Source organism: Marmota monax, unplaced genomic scaffold (assembly GCF_021218885.2).
Source record: "Marmota monax isolate L192 unplaced genomic scaffold, Marmota_monax_Labrador192_F-V1.1 WCK01_AAM20220418_F8-fsc00187, whole genome shotgun sequence".
Classification (NCBI taxonomy): Eukaryota; Metazoa; Chordata; class Mammalia; order Rodentia; family Sciuridae; genus Marmota; species Marmota monax.
Genome location: NW_026694837.1, coordinates 2,277,231 through 2,297,499, shown reverse-complemented (window position 1 = coordinate 2,297,499; position 20,269 = coordinate 2,277,231). Strand labels below are relative to the sequence as shown.

General features: G+C 55.2%; 1 protein-coding gene across 6 annotated transcripts in view; it reads left to right on the top strand.

Annotated features, from left to right (window-relative positions):
• Tmem63b (transmembrane protein 63B) overlaps nt 1-20,269 on the top strand; it is a 25,596-nt gene extending 5,327 nt beyond the window's left edge. For 3 of the 6 annotated variants that reach the window (XM_046426118.2, XM_046426121.2, XM_046426119.2), the window contains exons 2-24: nt 1,979-2,161; nt 2,438-2,517; nt 2,750-2,788; nt 3,693-3,783; nt 5,176-5,213; nt 6,107-6,249; nt 6,343-6,394; nt 6,855-6,963; nt 7,604-7,674; nt 11,563-11,643; nt 11,974-12,097; nt 13,209-13,342; nt 13,481-13,618; nt 13,732-13,885; nt 14,841-14,947; nt 15,181-15,267; nt 15,500-15,565; nt 16,785-16,947; nt 17,514-17,619; nt 18,567-18,734; nt 18,990-19,105; nt 19,269-19,349; nt 19,587-20,269. In XM_046426118.2, coding sequence (XP_046282074.1) covers nt 2,003-2,161; nt 2,438-2,517; nt 2,750-2,788; nt 3,693-3,783; nt 5,176-5,213; nt 6,107-6,249; nt 6,343-6,394; nt 6,855-6,963; nt 7,604-7,674; nt 11,563-11,643; nt 11,974-12,097; nt 13,209-13,342; nt 13,481-13,618; nt 13,732-13,885; nt 14,841-14,947; nt 15,181-15,267; nt 15,500-15,565; nt 16,785-16,947; nt 17,514-17,619; nt 18,567-18,734; nt 18,990-19,105; nt 19,269-19,349; nt 19,587-19,778 — 2,499 coding nt within the window. In that variant the 5' untranslated portion in view covers nt 1,979-2,002 and the 3' untranslated portion in view covers nt 19,779-20,269. Of the gene's footprint in view, nt 1-1,475; nt 1,802-1,978; nt 2,162-2,437; nt 2,518-2,749; nt 2,789-3,692; nt 3,784-5,175; nt 5,214-6,106; nt 6,250-6,342; nt 6,395-6,854; nt 6,964-7,603; nt 7,675-11,562; nt 11,644-11,973; nt 12,098-13,208; nt 13,343-13,480; nt 13,619-13,731; nt 13,886-14,840; nt 14,948-15,180; nt 15,268-15,499; nt 15,566-16,784; nt 16,948-17,513; nt 17,620-18,566; nt 18,735-18,989; nt 19,106-19,268; nt 19,350-19,586 lie in introns of those variants that run through there. The other 3 variants (XM_046426120.2, XM_046426117.2, XM_058573184.1) reach the window with 3 other exon arrangements.

Here is a 20,269-nt window from a genome sequence, read left to right as displayed (position 1 = left end):
TAGCCATGAGACCTTGGGAAAGTTACTTAACTTCTCTAAACCTCTATCCTCATCTTAAAATGGCAATGGCACTCATAGGATTGTTGAGGATTAAATGCAACCATGTATGACTCTTGAAATAATGGACACTCGATAACTTAGTACTTTTAGTGCCTGCTAAAAGTACTAAGTTAATGTAATTTTTAAAGTCAGCTTAGGCTAGAAAAGAGGGAGGCATGTATACACACAGGACAGTTACTCCCTGAGCCTCCCTAACCCATGCTTTTTGCAAAGACTCCCTGGGACCAAGGAAACGTGTAAACAACCCCAGCTTCCTCCTCCTCCGTCTGAAAGCTCCTGCCTCTTGCCCTCTGGTTGGAATGTTAGGAAGGAGAAGGGAAAAACCCAGGGCTGGTGGGTTGGAGAAACCCTGAGTCACCCCAGGGGGCTGAGGAACACTTGCTTCCAAAGTTGCAGTCACCCATTCTAGGTTTGTTGTTCTCTCTGTCAGGTTTCCTTTCTTCCCTGGGGACATCCCCCGCCTAGGCAGAGCTTCACTGTTGTCAGCAAAAGGGGCCCCCAAGGGACCCCCAGTAGGATGGGGTGGGGCAGCGGGTGCTGCTGCCACCCCGCTGCAGCTACATGTCTCCTCCCTGGAAACCTCCCCAGAGCCCAGCTTAGCTCTGTCCCCTAGCACTTCCAGAGCCCAGGCGGCTAGCTGGCTCCCCTTCCCTCCTCCTGCCCACCCCATCCTCCCAGAGAACAGAGGGCCCTGGCAGGGAAATGGGCAGGAGGGCAGTACCCTGGTTGCAGGGGCTTGGACGGGCCAAACAGCTGCCCACTCTCCCCTCTTTTGCCAATGGAAAAGCTTGCTGGAGAGGATAGCTTTCCCAGCCTGCCCTGCTGTGGGGGTGGAAGCATGGCATTCTGGGAGTTGTAGTCTTCATACTGTTCTGGTGACCCCTGTGCAGAGATCTGGGAAGGTAAAGAAGCTGGAGAGGGAATAGTGCAGGGGTATCTAGTGCAACAGCAGGAGGAAAGGAAGAGGGTAAGCATGAGTGGCTGGGGTTAGGCAGGTAACACAAACCCAGAAGTCTTGCTTTTTATCTGGCTTCCTGTGATCTCATCCTCAGACCCCTGCTCTGAGGACACAGGGCTAAACATCTTGGTTTTGTTAGTGTTATTTTCTGGTACTGGGAATTTAATCTAAGAGCCGTTTACCACTGAGCTACATCCCCAGCCCTTCTTATTTTTTTTTTTTTAATTTTTTATTTTGAGACAGGATCTTGATGAGTTGCCCAGGCTGACCTCAAACTTATGATCTTCCTGCCTCCAAGTAGCTGGGATTACAGGCATGTGCCACTGAGCCTGGCCAAACATCTTGTTTAGAGGCCAGTCATATTGAGGCAATTAACAGAGTTTAAAACTCTAAGCAGATATAATTATGCCATATTTCTTTTCTTTTCTTTCTGCTGTGCTGGGGATGGAACCCAAGGCCACTGAGCTACATCCCCTGCCCTCTCACCATGTTCTAATAGAGATAGAGAAGATGAGGATGAGGCAGCTGGCTCCTGGGCCATCTTCCCCTGGCATGGAGATCCCTTCTCTTAACCTTGGATCCTTAGACCTAAGACCCTTCCCCATGTTCCAGCAGCGCTGCTCTGCCCTTACCTGAGGCAGAGAAAACAAGAGACTGGGAGAGAGTGTGTGGGGCGGGGTGGAGTAGACACAGCCTCGCGGATTCCCTTTCCCAGAACAGGCCTGACATCTGGGCTGAGTTCCCCAAGCCTGGGGTAGGGTCACAGCTCGAGAGCCAGTGAAGGTAAATGCATGTGACTCAGCCCTCCCCTCACCAGGCCCTTATCTCTGGAGGCCAGAGCTTCCACCCTTCCAGGCAGCCTGGCCATCTGTCCTCACCGCCCCTTCCCCATGCCCATTCTGCTGGGGCCTTGAGGGGAATAGGGGACCAGCCCAGCTGACTGCTCTGCCCTCTGCCCAGGAGGACCATGCGGCAGTAGCAGCCATGCTGCCCTTCCTGCTGGCCACACTGGGCACCACGGCCCTCAACAACAGCAACCCCAAGGACTACTGCTATAGTGCCCGCATCCGCAGCACTGTCCTGCAGGGCCTGCCCTTTGGGGGCGTCCCCACCGTGCTGGCTCTGGACTTCATGTGTTTCCTTGTGAGTTCCCACAGGCCACTCTCCACCCTGGGCACCCAGGCCTTGTCCATCCCAGGCAAACACCTCCAATTCCGTCCACTCTCCCACCTGACCCTGACTCCTCAGGCTTCCCTGGGGAGGAACGCCCACCTTCCAGCCCCAGTCTAGCTTCCGAGAATTCACCCAAGCCAGGGGCATCCCCTTCTGAACCAAGAATTCAGGCCCCTTTGTCCCACTTCCCGGCCGGTCCAGCAGGGGGCAGTGTCTCCACCAGCCGACTTCCCCTTCTTCCCCCAGGCACTGCTGTTCTTATTCTCTATCCTCCGGAAGGTGGCCTGGGACTATGGGCGGCTGGCCCTGGTGACGGATGCAGACAGGTAAGGGTGTGAGACCCTCCCTCCACCTCTGCACACACCCTCCTTATTCCATGTTGCTCGGGAATAGGAAAGAGCCAGCCCTCTCTTGTCCCCCTTTGTTAAGGGGGACAAGAGAGACCAGTCGCAGAGCCAGCATAGGGGGCCCAAGGACCCTTAATTGGGCCTCAGTCCCTTGCCAGTCCCCAGGGACTCTCCTTTGCCCCTGCTAACCCTGTCTGTTCTCTGTCCTCAGGCTTCGGCGGCAGGAGAGGGACCGAGTGGAACAGGAATAGTATGTGGGGCGCCAGCCCCTCATCCTCACTAAACCAGCTTTCCTTTTTCTTCCTCTCTCATGCTTCTCTTCTCTTCCTGCCAAGTTGCTGATTTCTTTTTGCAGTTTTCTCCTCTGCAGGCTCATGTTTCAGATTAACGCAGGCGGTATGCTTTGCAGAGCAGGGGGCTCCCCAGCTTGTCTCTGCTTCCCTACCCCCCTCTGCTCCCCCTCTGGGTCCCTGCCTGAGAGAAGTCCCTGCCTAGGTGTCTCTGCCTTCGCAGCCTTTGACCTTCACTGGCAGGAGGGGGAAGGACCATCCTCCAGGAGATCCCCAGCACAATCCCCAACACAATCATGCAGAGACAAGATTGGGTGTCCCCACTGGCTTCTCATGCCTAACAGATAGTTCTTCATGTTCCAGGGTCCCCTGCTCACCCCTTCTGGAGGCCTGGGAGGGGGGCTGCTCAAGGAGCCCCCAAGTCTGGCCTGTGTCTCTCATTGTGGTCTCTGTCTATAGGACTGGAGTTGGAGCTGTGGCAGCTGCTGGGACAGGGAACGGGGAGGTTAAGGCCCCTCCTGAGAGACATCTTCCAGTCCCCCATCCCTATGAGCTGTCCTAGTCCAGCTTCCCATTACTGGCCCTTTGCCCTGCTGGTCAGCACTGGAACTGCAGAGCCCTGTAACCTTGTTTCTCTTCCACCTGGGCCTTGATGAGGACACCCTCCTCTGTCGTGCCCCGATGCCCAGCACCGGTGCCCCTGAAGGGAACGGGCTCATCTGAGGGAGGCAGGGTAGAGGGCGACCACTCCGCTTCAGCCTCTGCGCTTTCTATGCTTCCTGTAGTGCTAGAGCTCTGGGTGCCCACAGCCGCTCCCTTGGGGCTCACACCTGCCTCTGATCTCTCATCTCCCCCACCCCTCAGCGTGGCCTCAGCTATGCATGGGGATAGTCATGACCGGTATGAACGCCTCACCTCTGTCTCCAGCTCCGTCGACTTTGACCAAAGGGACAACGTGAGTATCCTCCCCAAAACATTTGAGCCCTCCCAGCACCAGGGCATGTGGGCTGAGCAACCTCTAGCTCACGATGGTACAGGCCAGGGACGCTGCTGTTTCTCAGCAAGAAAAGTGAATTTACTGAGAGTCATAGAACAGCCACCCCAGCCCAGAGCTCCTGGCTCCTGTCCATGTCTCAGTCTCTCACCATCCTAAGCCTAACCGTCTATAAATCCCAGATTTTGTTTGTCAAAATAGTTCTATGCTCACCTCTGCTGTTGATTAATCCTAAGGCCACCTTTCCTCCTTAGACATGTTTATAGAAATCATAATAAGCCTTCTGGGCCTGTGTAGCAAAACATACGGTCTCTGAAAGATTGTTCAGAGACTGTAGGTTGGCAGCCCTGACCGAGAGGCTAGCTGACCTGCTGGGGTCGGGGCTGAGTAGCAGTGGCCCCTCCAGTCCTGGCAGTTTGCAGGAGTCCCACACTCCCTTCCATATCAGACCCAGCATGCAGGTGTTACCTGCCTGGCCCTCTGTCATCCTGAGGGTGAGAGTCCCGGGCTGAACTCTAATCCTCAGACTGGGTTAGCCATTTTCAGTTCAGCTTAGACTGGGGGTCTGGGGGTGGCAGCTCCTGCAGCAGCCCCGGCGGAAGATGGCTGTCAGCTTCTTGAATTGGACTCCTGTGGGTAAGTGGCAAGGCTAAGGTTTCATCCCTGCTAGCCAGAGGTGTTCAGATGGTCCCTAGACCCTGGCAATGCCCAGGGAGCATGATGTGCATCTAGACTGAAGGTGCCTTCTTCCCAGTCCGCTAGGCCCTGGCCTTTTCCTGGTAGGAGGTTTGGTGCTAGTTCTCTGTGCCCAGCTCTCCCCTGTAGCTCCCACCTTCTGCCTGAAGGCAGGCCTGGGGATAGAGGAGGGAGACCCTGGGTTTGGGTCCCTCCAGAGTAGACTAGAAGACAGAGGCAGGGAATCAGGCAGCCTAGCCGTCCCCTCTGATTTTGGCAGCCATGTTGCAAACTTCTCTTAGCTGGAGGTTAGTGGACCCCACTACTCTGCCTATAATCTCAAACTGTCCCGTCCCGTCCTGGCCCACACACCACAGGGTTTCACAGGATTCTGTAGCTCTGGACATGAAGGTCCACAGAAAACCTGGTTTGGCCTTGGGCCTTTTTCATCTCTGATGGCAGGAACATTCCCTCTCCTCTCTCCCCATCCCTGGGATTGGGCTCATTCCTGGGGCATGGGGTTTTTCTCCAGGAGCGTGGGCGGTTGTGGGAGCTGTGCCAAGGTGAGCCATAGCCTGGAGGTGATTATGAGAGTGGGGTGCGTTGGGCTTGAGGAGGAGGGGAGTTGGGGTTGCTGGGCTAGGGCCTCCAGCTGATAGCCTTCTGTCCCCCCACCAGGGCTTCTGTTCCTGGCTGACAGCCATCTTCAGGATAAAGTAAGTGAAAGGTCTCCAAGCTCTAAAGAAAGAGAAAAAACAGAAAAAAACGTCAGAACCTGACATCTCCCTACAAAATCCAGAGGCCAGAAGCTTTGAGGGCCCTAGTAGTGCTAACCAGCCCAGCACTCCAGTCCCTGCTCCCGGAGGCCAGGCCGTGAGGCTGAGCAGTGGGGGTGCCTGGCCTCTGCACTCTCCTGGATACTCACTTTATCCCAGTCTTTTCTGTGGTACCCTGCCCGGGGAGGGGGCAGCCCTGCCCTCATCTCTCCGTGCCCCCCCCACGCCTTGAGAGCGGGGGGCTGGAGCCCCTGCCTCAGCCTCCGTGCAGCCAACGGGTGGGGGCCTCAGTCAGGCCAGGATCAGCCCGCCAGGCCTCAGGCAGGAGCCAATGTCCAGCAGGCAGAACTCAGGAGCCCCAGCCAGAGGCCTGCAGGCAGGCAGTGAGCGCTGGGACAGGCAGGAGGCTCGGCAGGTCAGCACTGCCCCCGGCCCCAGGCCCCTTCCCAAGTATGGCTGCTTCCAGCTCAGCCAGCTCCCCAAGGGCACCGCTGCTGCCCCCACCTCTGCCCCTTTCTGTCACCACGCCCACTCCAGGTCCTTCTCCCCATGCTTCCTCCCCCTCAGATTTTCCTCTTCCTTTCACTCCATTTCTTCTCTTCCTCTTTTACTCCTTCTTTCCTTCTAGCCCTTGAGTCCCTTCCCTTCTCCATGCATTCCTTCTGTCTTCTCTCTCCCACCCCGCTTCCCCCTACCCAGGAATCCCAGACCAAAAGGGCCCCTTTCACCCCCATGCTGCTGCCAGGTCAGCAGGGCTAGGGTGGATTTGGGGTGAGAGAGAACAAGCAGGCTGGTCCTGACCCCGTCCTCTGCCCCGCCCCCATGGCCTGCAGGGACGACGAGATCCGGGACAAGTGTGGGGGCGATGCAGTGCACTACCTGTCCTTCCAGCGGCACATCATCGGGCTGCTGGTTGTCGTGGGAGTCCTCTCCGTGGGCATCGTGCTACCTGTCAACTTCTCAGGGGACCTGCTGGGTCAGTGAGGGCCCATAGGGTCAGGGTGGAAGTGGAGGCACAGGAGACACATGCCCGGCCCAATCATCAACCTCTTCCTCTTCCCCCTTCCAGAGAACAATGCCTACAGTTTTGGGAGAACCACCATTGCCAACTTGAAATCAGGGTGAGGCCGGAAACTGGTTGTGGTCTGGGCTCTGCAGCCAGAGTCTGGGCAGGGGGTGGGGGAGATGGAGCATCATCAGTGGAGAAGGTGGCTGAGGCCACAGAGATGGTTGGAGACAACCAGGGCAGAACCTGCTAGGGATCTCTAAGGATGACCACCTGTGGAGGAGGGAGTGACCTTCAGTCCAGGGAAGGCTGGCCAGGGCAAGTTGAAGGATACCATAAAGCCAGTGGGTCAGGCATGAAGCAATGACCTCTTGAGGACACTTTCATTAGAACAGAACAGTTTTGGGGCCTAGGGGCTGTGAGATATGGGGCCCAGCCTGTGAGCGATCAGTGCCGAAGACTGGTGGCAGTAGAGGGGCCTCTTCCATATGAAGGGGTTCACTCAGCAAGAGGTTGGGAGCATCTCAGTGTGTCCCAGCCCAGTGGCCCCCAGGGATCCCCTCTGCCCCACACAGGAACAACCTGCTATGGCTGCACACCTCCTTCGCCTTCCTGTACCTGCTGCTCACAGTCTACAGCATGCGCAGACACACCTCCAAGATGCGGTACAAGGAGGATGATCTGGTGAGTGAGGCAGAGCCTCCGGCCCACCCGTCCCTACCCCCAGCCTCATCCATGCTCTGAGGCCATGACTGCTCAGCCTTCAGGGGTGTTGGCTGTGGAGTTAGGCCATTTGGCTTAGGAACCCCCATCCTGTAAGTTGCGTGCCCTCCCTAAAGCCTTGGTTTCCTCACCTGTGAAATGGGATAATAGTACCTTTCTCAAGGCTGTTGGGAAGGTGAAATGTGGCAGTGCCCCTGCACACCCATGCGGGGCCTGGCCTGGGGAAAGAGCTGCAGCTGGTATATGGTAGTCACGGTCCTTTGCCACCTAGTCACTCACCACACCAGTGCTGGGTGCCTGTTCCATGCCAGCCACCACTGCGTCCTCAGGCTCCAAGCATCTGAGAGTAGCACCCACCCACCCTGTAACCTCTCACAGAGCAAGGCTAGCGGCCTCTTCTTTTGTCTTTGTCATTTGGTTTCCATTAGAAGCACAACTCTGGCTTTCCCTGGGGCCTGTCATACCCCTAAGATCTCTCCCACCCCGTCTGCTCCTCTCCGCTCACCGTTTCAAAACAAAGCCCCTCTCCAGCCCCTCCCTGCACACCCCGGCTCCCCTGGGTGAGACCTCGGGAAGGAAAACTTGCCCCCCTCTCATCCAGGTGAAGCGGACTCTCTTCATCAACGGAATCTCCAAATACGCAGAGTCAGAAAAGATCAAGAAGCACTTCGAGTGAGTAAGCTGCCCCCTCCCCAGCCTTAGGTCTGCAGACTCTCTCTTGTCCCTAAGAGCATCCCCATACTCTGGAACTCAGAGGTCTGCAGCAGGGTAGAGGTCAGATCAGGAAAGATGGCCTCTCATTCCAGGATAGTATAGCACGCAGCCTGGGTGCTAGGCCCCTTTAAGAGTAGGAGAGGGCTGGAGGATTGTGTGCTTAGCATGCTCAGGTCCCGGGGTGTTCAATTAGCATGTTCAATTCCCAGCATCCTCTCTCTCCACCTAAAGAGCAGGAGAAATAAAGTAAAATATTGCCGAGTACAACATTTGTTCCCTCCACCATCCCACAACTCCTCCCAACTTGGACTAGGTTGTTGGCCCAGGGTACGTTGAAAATGTGCTGCTTCTTTAAAATTATCAGTGGCATTCTGAAGTTCATGGGTTCCCCTGGGCTGTGTGTGGTGTGGGGCTTTTTAGCTCTGGAGTTCTGTCTGGAGGAGAGGCATCTCCAGGACAACCAGGTGGCCAGACACTGGAGAGAAGGACAGAGACACTGAGGGGCAAAGAGGGCACTCACCTTGTCCCCCCATGGCCAGGGGTGTACCTTGGGGCAGCTCATGGGGGGAGGGAGTCTTAGTTAATGGCCCATCTGTGTGAATATGTAGGGACAATTTGGTACAGAATTGGGGGACCTTTCATACATTCCTCTGTTCACTCACCAAAGTTTCTCAAGTGCTGGTGGTCATGAGTTGCTCTTATGGGCTTTGGGACTCCAAAAGATGAATGAAAAGTCATCAGGCTCTCGGGGTTCACACCGTGGAGATCAGCCTCAGGAGCTAGACCAGGATCTGATCAGAGATGGGTCTCAGTGTGTGGTTAGAGTCAAGAGTCAGCAGTGGTCATGATAATGGTGGTCTTGACCAGGACATGAACTGTGGTCAGAATCAGGGTGTATTCTTGGAATTGGATCTGCAGTCACCTGGCCTGAATCAAAGTTCAGTCACTGTCCTGGATCAGGCCAGCATGCGATCCAATCAGGGACAGAGGTTGGGCAGGGTTAGGAGTCAGTATTGAATCAGGGTCAGATTTCCAGGGCCCAGTGTTACAGGGTTAAGCCTGGGTTGAGGTTGGCATTATTGAATGGATACTCATTCACTTATTGTACGTGTTCTATGTGACAGGCATAGATACATTAGAAATAAGCCCTGTCCTCACACAGTTTACAGAACACCTGTCAAAATTAGATCTTCCTTGCTGGGCGCAATGGTGCATGCCCGTAATCCCAGTGGCTTTGGAGGCTGAGGCAGAGGGATCACAAGTTCAAAGCCAGCCTCAGCAATGGAGAGGTGCTAAGCAACTCAGTGAGACCCTGTTTCTAAATAAAATACAAAATAGGGCTGAGGATGTGGCTCAGTGGTCAAGTACCCCTGAGTTCAATCCCTGGTACCTCCCGCTCCCAAAAATTAGATCTTCTTTGGTCAGCGTGAGGGAACTATCTGGGGTCTCATCCAAGGTTCTAGCTGTGTTCAGCATTGGGGTCCATTTGGGTCAGGACTGAGGATAGTGTGTGCTCAGAATTCAGTGACATTTTCATATTCTTGTCCAGTTGGAATCAGCTGTCAGCTGATACCTATTGTGCTGATGTCTGTTCTCTTAATGCAAATACCTGGTGCACTGTGTCCCTGTGCTGGGGAAGGAGCAGAGGCTACACCAGGAAACAAGGAAAGAAAGGCCCGCCCTCACTTGCTTGCCTCTTAGTCAGGGGAGGCAGATAACGAACAATGAGCTAGCAGCAGACACTATGTCAAGTCAGGGAGTTGCTAAGATCCAAAGCAGGGAAAAAGGCAGAGTGACAGGGGTCAGTATGTGTTGCTCTTTCCAGTGGGGTGGGCACCAGACGACCCTATCAGGGCAGAAACCTGAGCACAGTGAGGGAGTGGACCTGCTTGTAGCCTCCTGTTCACTCAGCACTCGGTGTGGTGCACCTACTCGGGGTTTCAGGCCAGGAAGACGAAAGAAGAACCAGATCCGTTGGGAGTGACTAGGGAAGTTACAGTCCTGGTTGTTTGTTTAATGGGTTGTTCTAGAGCTTTCTTTAGGAAACAATCTGTGATTAAAATCAGTGATCAGCTCGTAAGCAGGGGTGAGAGAGCTCTTAATTGGAGTTTTGGGGATCAGTGGGAGGAGCACTGTGGAATAGGCATATCATTGGTCCATTTGGTCAGCCCAGTTTATTGAGCACCTCTATATGCAAGTGATTAGGACAGACCTGGGTATACAGTGATAAGCAAGAGGCAGCTCTTGTCCTCGTTGAGCTTCTGGGGTGGTCATCAAGGTCAGTGAGAGCTGTGATCCAGGTCTGGGGTCTGTCTGGATTGGAGGTCTGTCTCAACAGACTAGGGAACATCCCATTTGCAAAATCAGAGGCCTGTGCAGCTGGTTTAGAGGATCTGCCATTAGTCTAGGGAGAATGAGAGCATGTCCTTCCAAAGAGGAAACCTAAAATGTTGTGAGCAACAGCAGTGTCAGGGAAAGTTCTGTCAGCTCCTGGAAGGTTCATTTACAAGGACCCCATCTCAGATTTAAATTGCTAAATTCTCATGAGTTTGCCAAGTCCATCTCGTTGCTTTAGAACTGTATCTCAAGGATCTTTAATACTTGGAGGTCCTTCATTAAAATTTTAATAAAACATAAAAAGATAGGGACTCAGTCTAGGTTAAGGTTAGGATCCAGGAGCAGTATGCAATCAGATTTAAAAAGGAACTGCTGGGCTGGGGATATAGCTCAGTTGGTAGAGTGCTTGCCTCTCGTGCACAAGGCCCTGGGGGTTCAATCCCCACTACCACAAAAAAAAAAAAAAAGGAACTGCTGCACCACTCAATGAGGGAGCATTCAAAGAGCCCTGCCAGACACCGAGCGTTGGTGAGTCAGACATGTCTCTCTAGTCAATCTCAAATCAAGGTTAGGGAATTCGTTTGGGGACTAGGTCATCTGTAGACAGGACTATACGTTGGTTGGGGTAGTCAAGTCCGAGTGTTGGATCAGGACAAGAACTGTCTTCTGCAAACAGGGTTAAGCAAACAGCTTAACTAGAAACAGTTTCTTTCAACCTCAAGTTCATAGCCTTGCATAAGAATCAAGCCCCAGCCTTGGCCTAGCCCGGGTGTCCTCACCACATCTGGGTTCATCACACACACTGCCTTCACAGCTCACATGCATACCTGTGCCCCACCCCACTTGGATGAGCATGAGGAGGAATTTCAAAGTTTCAATCTTGCCAGGCATGGTGGCACGTATACCTATAATCCCATCTACATGGGAGGCTGAAGCCAGCCTAGGCAACTTAGCAAGATCCTATCTAAAAATAAAAGGAAATCAAAAGGACTGAGATGAAGCTCAGTAGTAAGACACTTGTCTATTGTGCACAAGGATTGGGTTCAAGCTCTACTGTGCAAAAAAAAAAACCTGGGTTCAATTCCCAGCACTGTAAAACAAAACAGCAAAGTGGTTTTTTTTAGTTTTGGTTTTGGTACAGGGGATCAAACCGAGGAGCACTTAACCACTAAGCCACATCCCCACCCCACCCCACCCCTTTTTATTTTTTTATTTTTTTATTTAGAGATAGGGCCTCACTGAGCTGCTTAGGGCCTCACTAGGTTGCTGAGGCTGGCTTTGAACTTAACAATCTTGCTGCCTCAGGCTGCCAAGTCACTGGGATTACAGACGTGCACCACTACCCCTGGCTAACAGGAAAGTCTTATTTCTGGGGAACTGTCACTTCTGTAGACTGTGAAAAGCGGTGCTCGGATTGGGGATGTGTGTCTGCAAGAAATGGAGTCCTGAGTGACAGGCCGGCAGGTGGCCAGTGTCACTGCAGAGGATGACAACTGGATTCTGTTTTAGGGAGGCCTACTCCAATTGCACGGTTCTTGAGGCCCGCCCCTGTTACAACGTGGCTCGACTTATGTTCCTTGATGCTGAGAGGTACCAGGGCTGGGGGCAGGGGAGGGTGACACCAAGGGCCCCCCGCCCATTGTGGAGAGCATCTTGACTGCCACATGAGAACCTAGGTCCCCTTCCAGGTGCTTCAAGGGCATTTGAATTTAATTCAACCCTCAAAGTACCTATTATTTCAACTCTGGAAAGAGCAAGGCCTGGGTGGGGGCGTGTCTGGACCGCGCATCCTAAACAAATCCAAGAACAGGCAGCTCCTGACCTTAGGGAATGGGTCTCTCCAGCTGAGCTTCCTACCCATCCTCCCAAGCCAGACCCAGCCACACTGGATGCTGGGTGACAGGCACTTGGGTTCCACAGGAAGAAGGCCGAGCGGGGAAAGCTCTACTTCACTAACCTGCAGAGCAAGGAGAACGTGCCCACCATGATCAACCCCAAGCCCTGCGGCCACCTCTGCTGCTGCGTGGTGCGCGGCTGCGAGCAGGTATGATGTGAGCTGGTGGCTGGGCCCCCACAACCCTTGACAGGTCGCAGGAGGACTGCATAGATCTGGGAGAGACAAGTCGTAGCAGAGATGAGTGCACCTCCCGCAACCCCAGAAACGAACGCACTAACAGGCATGGGGCACAGTAAGACCCAAAAGGAAACAGACTCCCAGAGGAGGCTAGACTGGGTCCCCTGCCCCAGTGGGTCCCCACCTGTCCCTGGAATCCTCAGAGCCCCAGTTCCCACTGTTGGGTTTGTCCTGTTCATATAGTGACCAGATTTTCAAACCCCAGATTAGAAAACATCAGAAAGAAAGAAAGAAAAAGTCAGATAGAAGCTGCGTGAACACCTATAATTTCTGAAGTGTGCAGAGGCAGAAGAATCACAAGTTCAAGGCCAGCCTGGGCAACTTGGCAAGACTCTGTCTCAAAATGGAAAATAAAAATAAAAAGGACTTGGGATGCAGCTCAGTGGTAGAGCACCCTGGGGTTTGATCCTTAGAACCATTAAAAAAAAAAAAAAAATAGCCTTGTGCTGTATTGATTAACAGCAGTGACCTTGGGCAATTTCTTTAACTGCTCTGTGCCTTGTTTCCTTGTTTATAAGATGGGGCTAATTCTACCTACCTTGTAAGATACTCCACACATGTAAAAAAGCCTCAAGGATGCTGGGCACAGTGGTGCACGCCTGTAATCCCAACAACTTTAGAGGCTAAGGCAGGACGATCTCAAGTTTGAGACCAGCCTCACCAACTTAGGGAGGCCTTGTCTTAAAATTTTTTTAAAAAGGGCTGGGATTTGGGCTGGGGTTGTGGCTCAGTGGTAGAGCGCTCGCCTAGCATGTACGAGGCACTGGGTTCAATCCTCAGCACCACATAAATGTAAAATAAAGATATTGTGTCCACCTAAAACTAAAAAAATAAATATTAAAAAAATAAAAGGGCTGGGATGTAGCTCTGTGGTAGAGTGGGTTCAATCCCCAGTCCCGCAAGAATAAAATAATAATTTAAAACAATTCAAGGATCAAGACTGGCAGGTAGTGAGCACACGGCCTCTGGGTACCAGCCCGTCCCTATGACCAGAGCCCCTGGCCCTTGCCCGCCCTGGCAGGTGGAGGCCATTGAGTACTACACAAAGCTGGAGCAGAAGCTGAAGGAGGACTACAAGCGAGAGAAGGAGAAGGTGAACGAGAAGCCTCTAGGCATGGCATTTGTCACCTTCCACAATGAGACCATCACCGCCATGTGAGCCCCCCACCCTGCCCTCACCCCTGGCCCTGGTCCCCAAACAGCCCGCTGGGACTCCCAGGTCCCTGTGCTCACAGCCAACATTGGCAGTGGGATCCCCAGCAGGGGCCACAGTAACTGGTGCCCGTTCCCCAGCATCCTGAAGGACTTCAACGTGTGTAAGTGCCAGGGCTGCACCTGTCGTGGGGAGCCACGGCCTTCCTCCTGCAGTGAGTCCCTGCACATCTCTAACTGGACCGTGTCCTATGCCCCCGACCCCCAGAACATCTACTGGTGAGCAAAAGGGATGGCAGCAGTGGGGAGGAGGAGGTCGGGGAGGGAATCGGTGTCACTGGGGACCAGTTGGGTCCTCGGTCCCTGGAGTGATCCCTCCCTCGCCTTCCCAGGGAGCACCTCTCCATCCGCGGCTTCATCTGGTGGCTGCGCTGCCTGGTCATCAATGTCGTCCTCTTCATCCTCCTCTTCTTCCTCACCACCCCGGCCATCATCATCACCACCATGGACAAGTTCAACGTCACCAAGCCTGTGGAGTACCTCAACGTGAGGCCCTCACCCACCCAGCCCTTCAGGACCATAGATGCCAGGCCCTGAAGGCCTCCTCCCCACTGCCCAGCCTGGCTCTGGTCCTGTTTGTCCCTGCCTGGCACCTCCAAGATGCCCCCAGGGGAGGCCACCCTTGGGTTTACAACTCCTAGAGAGACACCCAGGGAGGAGAGTCCAGTCCGAATCAACCATGTGACCTTGGAAAGGTCCCTTTTTCTCATCCCTCTGTCTTTTCAACTGGGAATTGGAAGGGTTAGACTAGATCCTCGGCTTCACTTAGAGTCCGATCCCTTTATCAGCATGAAACCCATGTGGGAAAGCAGGCTTTGCAGGTAACAGCGGGGTGCACATTTCTGCCTGGCCTCCCTGCCCCCCCACCACCAGGTACACAGCACACTGCTTTAGAATCCAACATTCAAAGAAGGACAGTCTGCCAGACGCTATGGCACTTGCCTGCTTCTCCAGCTACTTGGGAGGCTGAAGCAGGAGGATTGCTTGAGCCCAGGAGTCTGAGGCTGCCTAGGCAATGTAGAAAGACCCTGTCTCAACAAAATCAGCCGAAGGAAGACAGTTTGAAAATCACTGAGTGATAACAGCATAGAGGATAAGACCCAGACCCCCTGTGCAGATCCCCCCACTTCACAGCTTGCTAGCTGGGTCAGTTATCTGCTCTCTTTTCCCCATAGTTGACCCATCCTATAAAATGGGCCAGTGTCATTATTGAGAGGATTAACATTTACAAAGTACATCAGTGCTTGCACATAGTAGGTGTCCATCAAGGGCGTATCATTCACCCTGGAACTGTACTTGTTTACGGCCTGGCCCTCCAGGTGTTTTGGACTTCTGACATGGGGCCCGGAGAGCTGTGGGCCCAGGACTCAGTGGGGGAGGAGGCAGGTGTGCAAAACAAGCTGGGCCCACTGAACTGACCCCTGTCCCATGTCCCTTGCAGAACCCCATCATCACCCAGTTCTTCCCTACCCTGCTGCTGTGGTGCTTCTCGGCTCTGCTCCCCACCATCGTCTACTACTCTGCCTTCTTTGAAGCCCACTGGACACGGTGAGGTCACACACTGTCTGCGGTGGCCTCTAGTTGTACACTGACCCCACTGGGGAAAGGGTAGCCCTTTGCCATTCGGGCTGCCTGCCCTGCCAGCCCAATGCTGGCAGGGAATGGATGGAGCCCTGCGTCCTCACCTTGGGGAGCCCCCCTTCTCTGGGAACCATCTAGGGACACTGTCTTGGTCTTGGAGGCTAGGCTTATCTGACCTCTGACCCCTGCTTGCCCTTCAGCTCCGGGGAAAACAGGACCACCATGCACAAGTGCTACACCTTCCTCATCTTTATGGTGCTGCTCCTGCCCTCTCTGGGACTGAGCAGGTGAGTTTCAGCGGATGGGATGGGAGCCAGGTCCGGGGTTGGAAGGGAGACAGTTCAGGCTCCTGCTCTACAAAGCAAGAGCACACCATCCAGAGCCTGGCCATCCCCAGGCCTCCTGAGATATGTGTCCTGTGTCTGGGGCCTCTCCAGAGGCTCATGAGGGGACACCCCCTCCCTTGGTATTCTGTGCCACCCCCACCCCACCCCACCCCATTTCTCTCCTCCCCTCCAGCCTAGACCTCTTCTTCCGTTGGCTCTTCGACAAGAAATTCCTGGCTGAGGCAGCTATTCGGTTTGAGTGAGTGATGGGGGCCCCTGAGGAGTGAGACCGGATGGCAGGGGCAGGCATGCCTGAAGGACCCTGCCACCCCCCAGCCCCCGTGGGAAGAGGGGCTGACACCACCAGGGGTCTGCAGGGTCATTCTGAAAGAGGTGCCCACAGGGTGCCTGGGGTGTGGAGATGGGAACCTGTCTGGAGGCTGAGCTCACCCTCAAGGTACTTAAAGAGCTTTTGGGCTCACACTTGGGGGTTTCTGTGGGATCTCAGCTCACATTCCAGACTGACTATGGGAGTCTTGAGTTTTGCTTGGACGGCGGGAGAAGTAATGGTAGTGGGATCTCGGTCGTACTTTGGGAGCGACTTGAGGATTCCCAGGGTATCCCTGATGGTCCCTGGAGCTCACACCTTTGAGTGGCCATTGGAGACTCTTGGTCTCACAGCTTGGCATGTCTCTGGGAGCTTTGGGGTTCACACTTCGTGGTGCTGATGCAGCATAAGTTCTGGGAACATCTGAAGTTTCGGGCTCTTGTTTGCAGTGTGACAGGACTGAGTCCTCTGTGGGCGTCTTCTCTGAGAATCCCTGTGGGGGCATGTTGGGGGAAATAGCATGGCTGTAGTTATGTGCAAAAGCTCCAGGGCTTGCCTTAGTCCTGTATGGATCTTGGACTCACACTTAAGGGGTCTCAAGCATTGACAAAGGTCTTGGGTTCCCTCCCCTGCAGATTCCTGGGGAAGGGTCTCTGAAGCTTGTCTGTAGAGGTGTCTGAGGTTCACCTTCTGGGTATAACTCTGGATTAAGCTCTAAGGGGAGAACTTTCTGGGTGCTCCTGCGGCTCACATCCTTGGGAGTCTTTGAGGGTCCCACTAGGGTTATCTGTGGAGATCTCAGACACACCCTGAACACTCTGGTAGCTTGGGACAGTCTTGAGCACTTTCTCCATGAGTTTTTATAAGGCAAGTTCTAGAGAAGTCTCTGGGCTCATTCTCAGGCTACGTCCATTTACATTCTGAGAGTACCTGGTCTTGCTTTGGGGATGTCTGCTGACACTCAGGCATCTGTCTCTGAGGTTCACACTGCTGAGAGACTGGGGCACAGGTGCTGTGGGGTGCTGAGCTGGGGGTGTCCACCTGAGGATGCAGGTTGAGGGTGAGGCGTGGTGTGCTGTCATGCTGGCAGTGGGCAGGCGGCCACTGGGTGACCCCAAGGGTGCAGTGCTGGAGCACCCGGTGCCCGCAGGTGTGTGTTCCTGCCGGACAACGGCGCCTTCTTCGTGAACTACGTCATTGCCTCAGCCTTTATCGGTAACGCCATGGACCTGCTGCGCATCCCAGGCCTGCTCATGTACATGATCCGGCTCTGCCTGGCGCGCTCGGCTGCTGAGAGACGCAACGTGAAGCGGGTATGGCCGCCTGGGGCAGCCGCGGCCCGCACAGTGCCCCCTGGTGGCCCATCCAGAAAGAGCAGCAGTCGGGCGAGGGTTTCTGGGACTTGGGGAGCCCAGGTCTACCGTCCTGGGCCATCCCCTTCCATCCAGGGCCTCAGTTTTCCCATATGTATAGCTGAGGGTTGACGTAGATGACCCTAGCGGTCCCTGAGTTCTGAAGGTATAGTGTTTTTTCTGGGAATTGGGAGAGGTCTAGCTCCCTAGATCTAGCGTCCTTCTGCCCCAGTTCCCCAAGAGGGCTCTAGGCACCCCATCCCCAATCCTCCCGACTTTTGCCCCCCACCTCCCAGCCTCTGGTCCCTGGAAGGCCCCTTTCTAGGCCCCATCACGACCCCCCACTCCCCTCAGTCAAGTCCCTCTCTCCACCTGCTTTGCCCTCCCTTTCCCCAAACATCAGGTCCCTGCTCCCCATGGCTTCACTCCCAGCCCCAGAGTTCCTGGCTTCCCTCTCCCACCTGCCCTGTCCTCCTGCAGCCTGTCCCCCTCACCCTGAGCCACCCTCCTGCCCATGTCCCCCCCAGCATCAGGCCTACGAGTTCCAGTTTGGCGCAGCCTACGCCTGGATGATGTGCGTCTTCACGGTGGTCATGACCTACAGTATCACCTGCCCCATCATCGTGCCCTTCGGTAGGCACCGCCGCGCCGGGACCTGGGCCCTGCTCGGGGGAACCCAGGGCCTCACCCGCTCCACTCTAGTAAGGCAGGCCACCCCGAGTGGACAGGGCCCTGGTGGGAGACCGGCCCCTCCGACCTCCCGCCTGGTCCCTGGCCCAGTCTGGGGCCCGGCCTAGGGGAAGAGGGGGAGAGCATCTCAGCTCAGGAATGGACCTGGACCCACCTGGTGTGCTGGGTCCCCCAGCAGAGTCACCCCAACAGGGCCCTATGTGTCCATACTGATGCCCTTACCCAACTGGATATACGTGGACACATCACATTCCCACGACGTGTCACACACAGACACTCCTACACAGGCATCTACACTTGTTCACAGTCCTTGGAACCCAAGAAAGACCTTTGGGTGGGGATCCTCACTCCTCACGGAGCTGCCCTCTGTAGCAGAGCTGTGTGACTTGGGCAGTTCTCTCTTCCTTTTTGATGATGTCTAGCAAAGCTTCTCTTTCCCCACCAATAGCCTCTGCCTCCCCCCAATAACATCCCTAACCCCTTAACCATCCTCTCTGGCTAGTGAAACCCCACACTCCCAACTAGCATCCTTGTCCTCGTGAACCATTCCCTCCGTCTCCAGGGAAATAGAACGTGTTGCTTCATTTGTACTCATTGGTTGAGGGACAGGAGTAGGAAAAAGCAGGATGGGTTTCAGGAGGATTCTTACTGACCAGAAGAGTGGATTCCTGAGAGGAGAGTCTCTAGTGAGGGGCCAGAGAATGAAGGCCAGGAGTGGAGGAGGCTAGAGCTCTGTGCTCTGCCAGGAGTGTGGGACACCATCCTGTACTAGGGCTGGGAAGGGACCGGAGGTGTGAAAGGCCACCTCGGGAAGCCAGGGCAACCTGTGGCAGACCCACAAAGGTCCCGTAGCTCTGGTTCCGAGGTCAGGGCCGTGTGGCTTCCCCCAGGGCTCATGTACATGCTGCTGAAGCACCTGGTAGACAGGTACAATCTCTACTACGCCTACCTGCCGGCCAAGCTGGACAAGAAGATCCACTCCGGGGCCGTGAACCAGGTGGTGGCTGCGCCCATCCTCTGCCTCTTCTGGCTGCTCTTCTTCTCCACCATGCGCACGGGTGAGGGCCACCCGCCCCCCTCAGGGAGCTGGGAGGTGGGGGCAGAGGGGAGCTGCCCAGAGCCAAGGCAGAGTAGCACAGGAGGGCCGTAGGCTGGGGGTCACAGCAAGGGACCAGGAGAGGTCACGGTGAAACTGTAGCTCGTGGAAGTGGGGGAGTACATTCAGAAGGCACCAGAAGTGGGGGTGGTGAGCCCCTGGGAAGGAGCCTGAAGGACAGGTAGCAGCCCCGTTCTTTGCCCACCACCCATGCCAGGGTTCCTAGCGCCCACATCCATGTTCACGTTCGTCGTCCTGGTCATCACCATCGTCATCTGTCTCTGCCACGTCTGCTTCGGACACTTCAAATACCTCAGTGCCCACAACTACAAGGTGTGGGGTCGTGACTCTGAGCAGAAGCTGGGGGGGGGGGTTAGAGGGGGAAGGGAGGAGGCCGGGGGCAGGGTCAATGGAGTGTTGAGAGGATATGGGGCTGCGGTGGGTGTCAAGTGCCAAGACATGTCCTCCAATCCATAATTTATTCTGGGCCCTCAAGATTGAGCACACGGAGACAGATGCTGTGGGCCCCAGAAGTAATGGACGGCCCCCCACTGCTGTTGCTGTCCCGAAATCTGCGGTGAGTGCCCCACTCCGTGGCCAAACCTGGGAACCGCTGATGGAGACAGCCCCAAAACTGGGTGCCCTATGAGTCCTCCAGAAAAGGAAGCCTGTTCTAGGGGGAGATTTGCTTCACTGGAGGGCTGCCCCACCCTCCCTGTCTCCAGACCCTTGGTCCCCATAGCCCCCCACGACTCTCATTCCCCCCTAACCCTCGGGGGCAGCTGTTTACCCGAACCCCTACTCCTCCCCGCAGAAATACATCGCTCAGGTGCTGCAGGACTCAGAGGGGGACGGGGACGGGGACGGGGCTCCCGGGAGCTCGGGGGACGAGCCCCCATCATCCTCGTCCCAAGATGAGGAGCTGCTGATGCCACCTGATGGCCTCACGGACACAGATTTCCAGTCTTGCGAGGACAGCCTCATAGAGAATGAAGTTCACCAGTAAGGGGAGGGGGGGCCCTGGAGGCCGACCGCCCTGCCCGCCCTGCCCCCACGGACACTAAAACGCTAATAATTTATTAGATCTAAAGCCCCTTCCTCCCCCATCCCCTGCTTTCATTAAGGTATTTAAACCTGGGAATTCCACACTCTCCCCCCACCATGGAGGGAGGGAGGGAGTCCCCCAACCTCAGTGAGGAGAGCCCCGAGCCGGCCCCGGGGCAAAGAGGGGTGTGGAGGGAGTTCCCCCGGATCAGTACCCCCAGTAGTGCGGACAGGAAAGGGTTAATGAGAGCCAAGAGGGGTGCCTGGTGCCATGGCTGGAGACCTGGAGGGGCAGGCAGATCAGGGGCTGCCCCCCCAGTTCTTTCCTCCCCTTAATTCCCCCAGGGATATGGAACCTCCAGCCCCTAAGGGATGCATGAGAGGGGAGGGGTACCGAGCTAGAGGAGGAGCCAGGCCCTGAGCCGGGGGTGACCTGGGGGTGGGGGTGGGCAT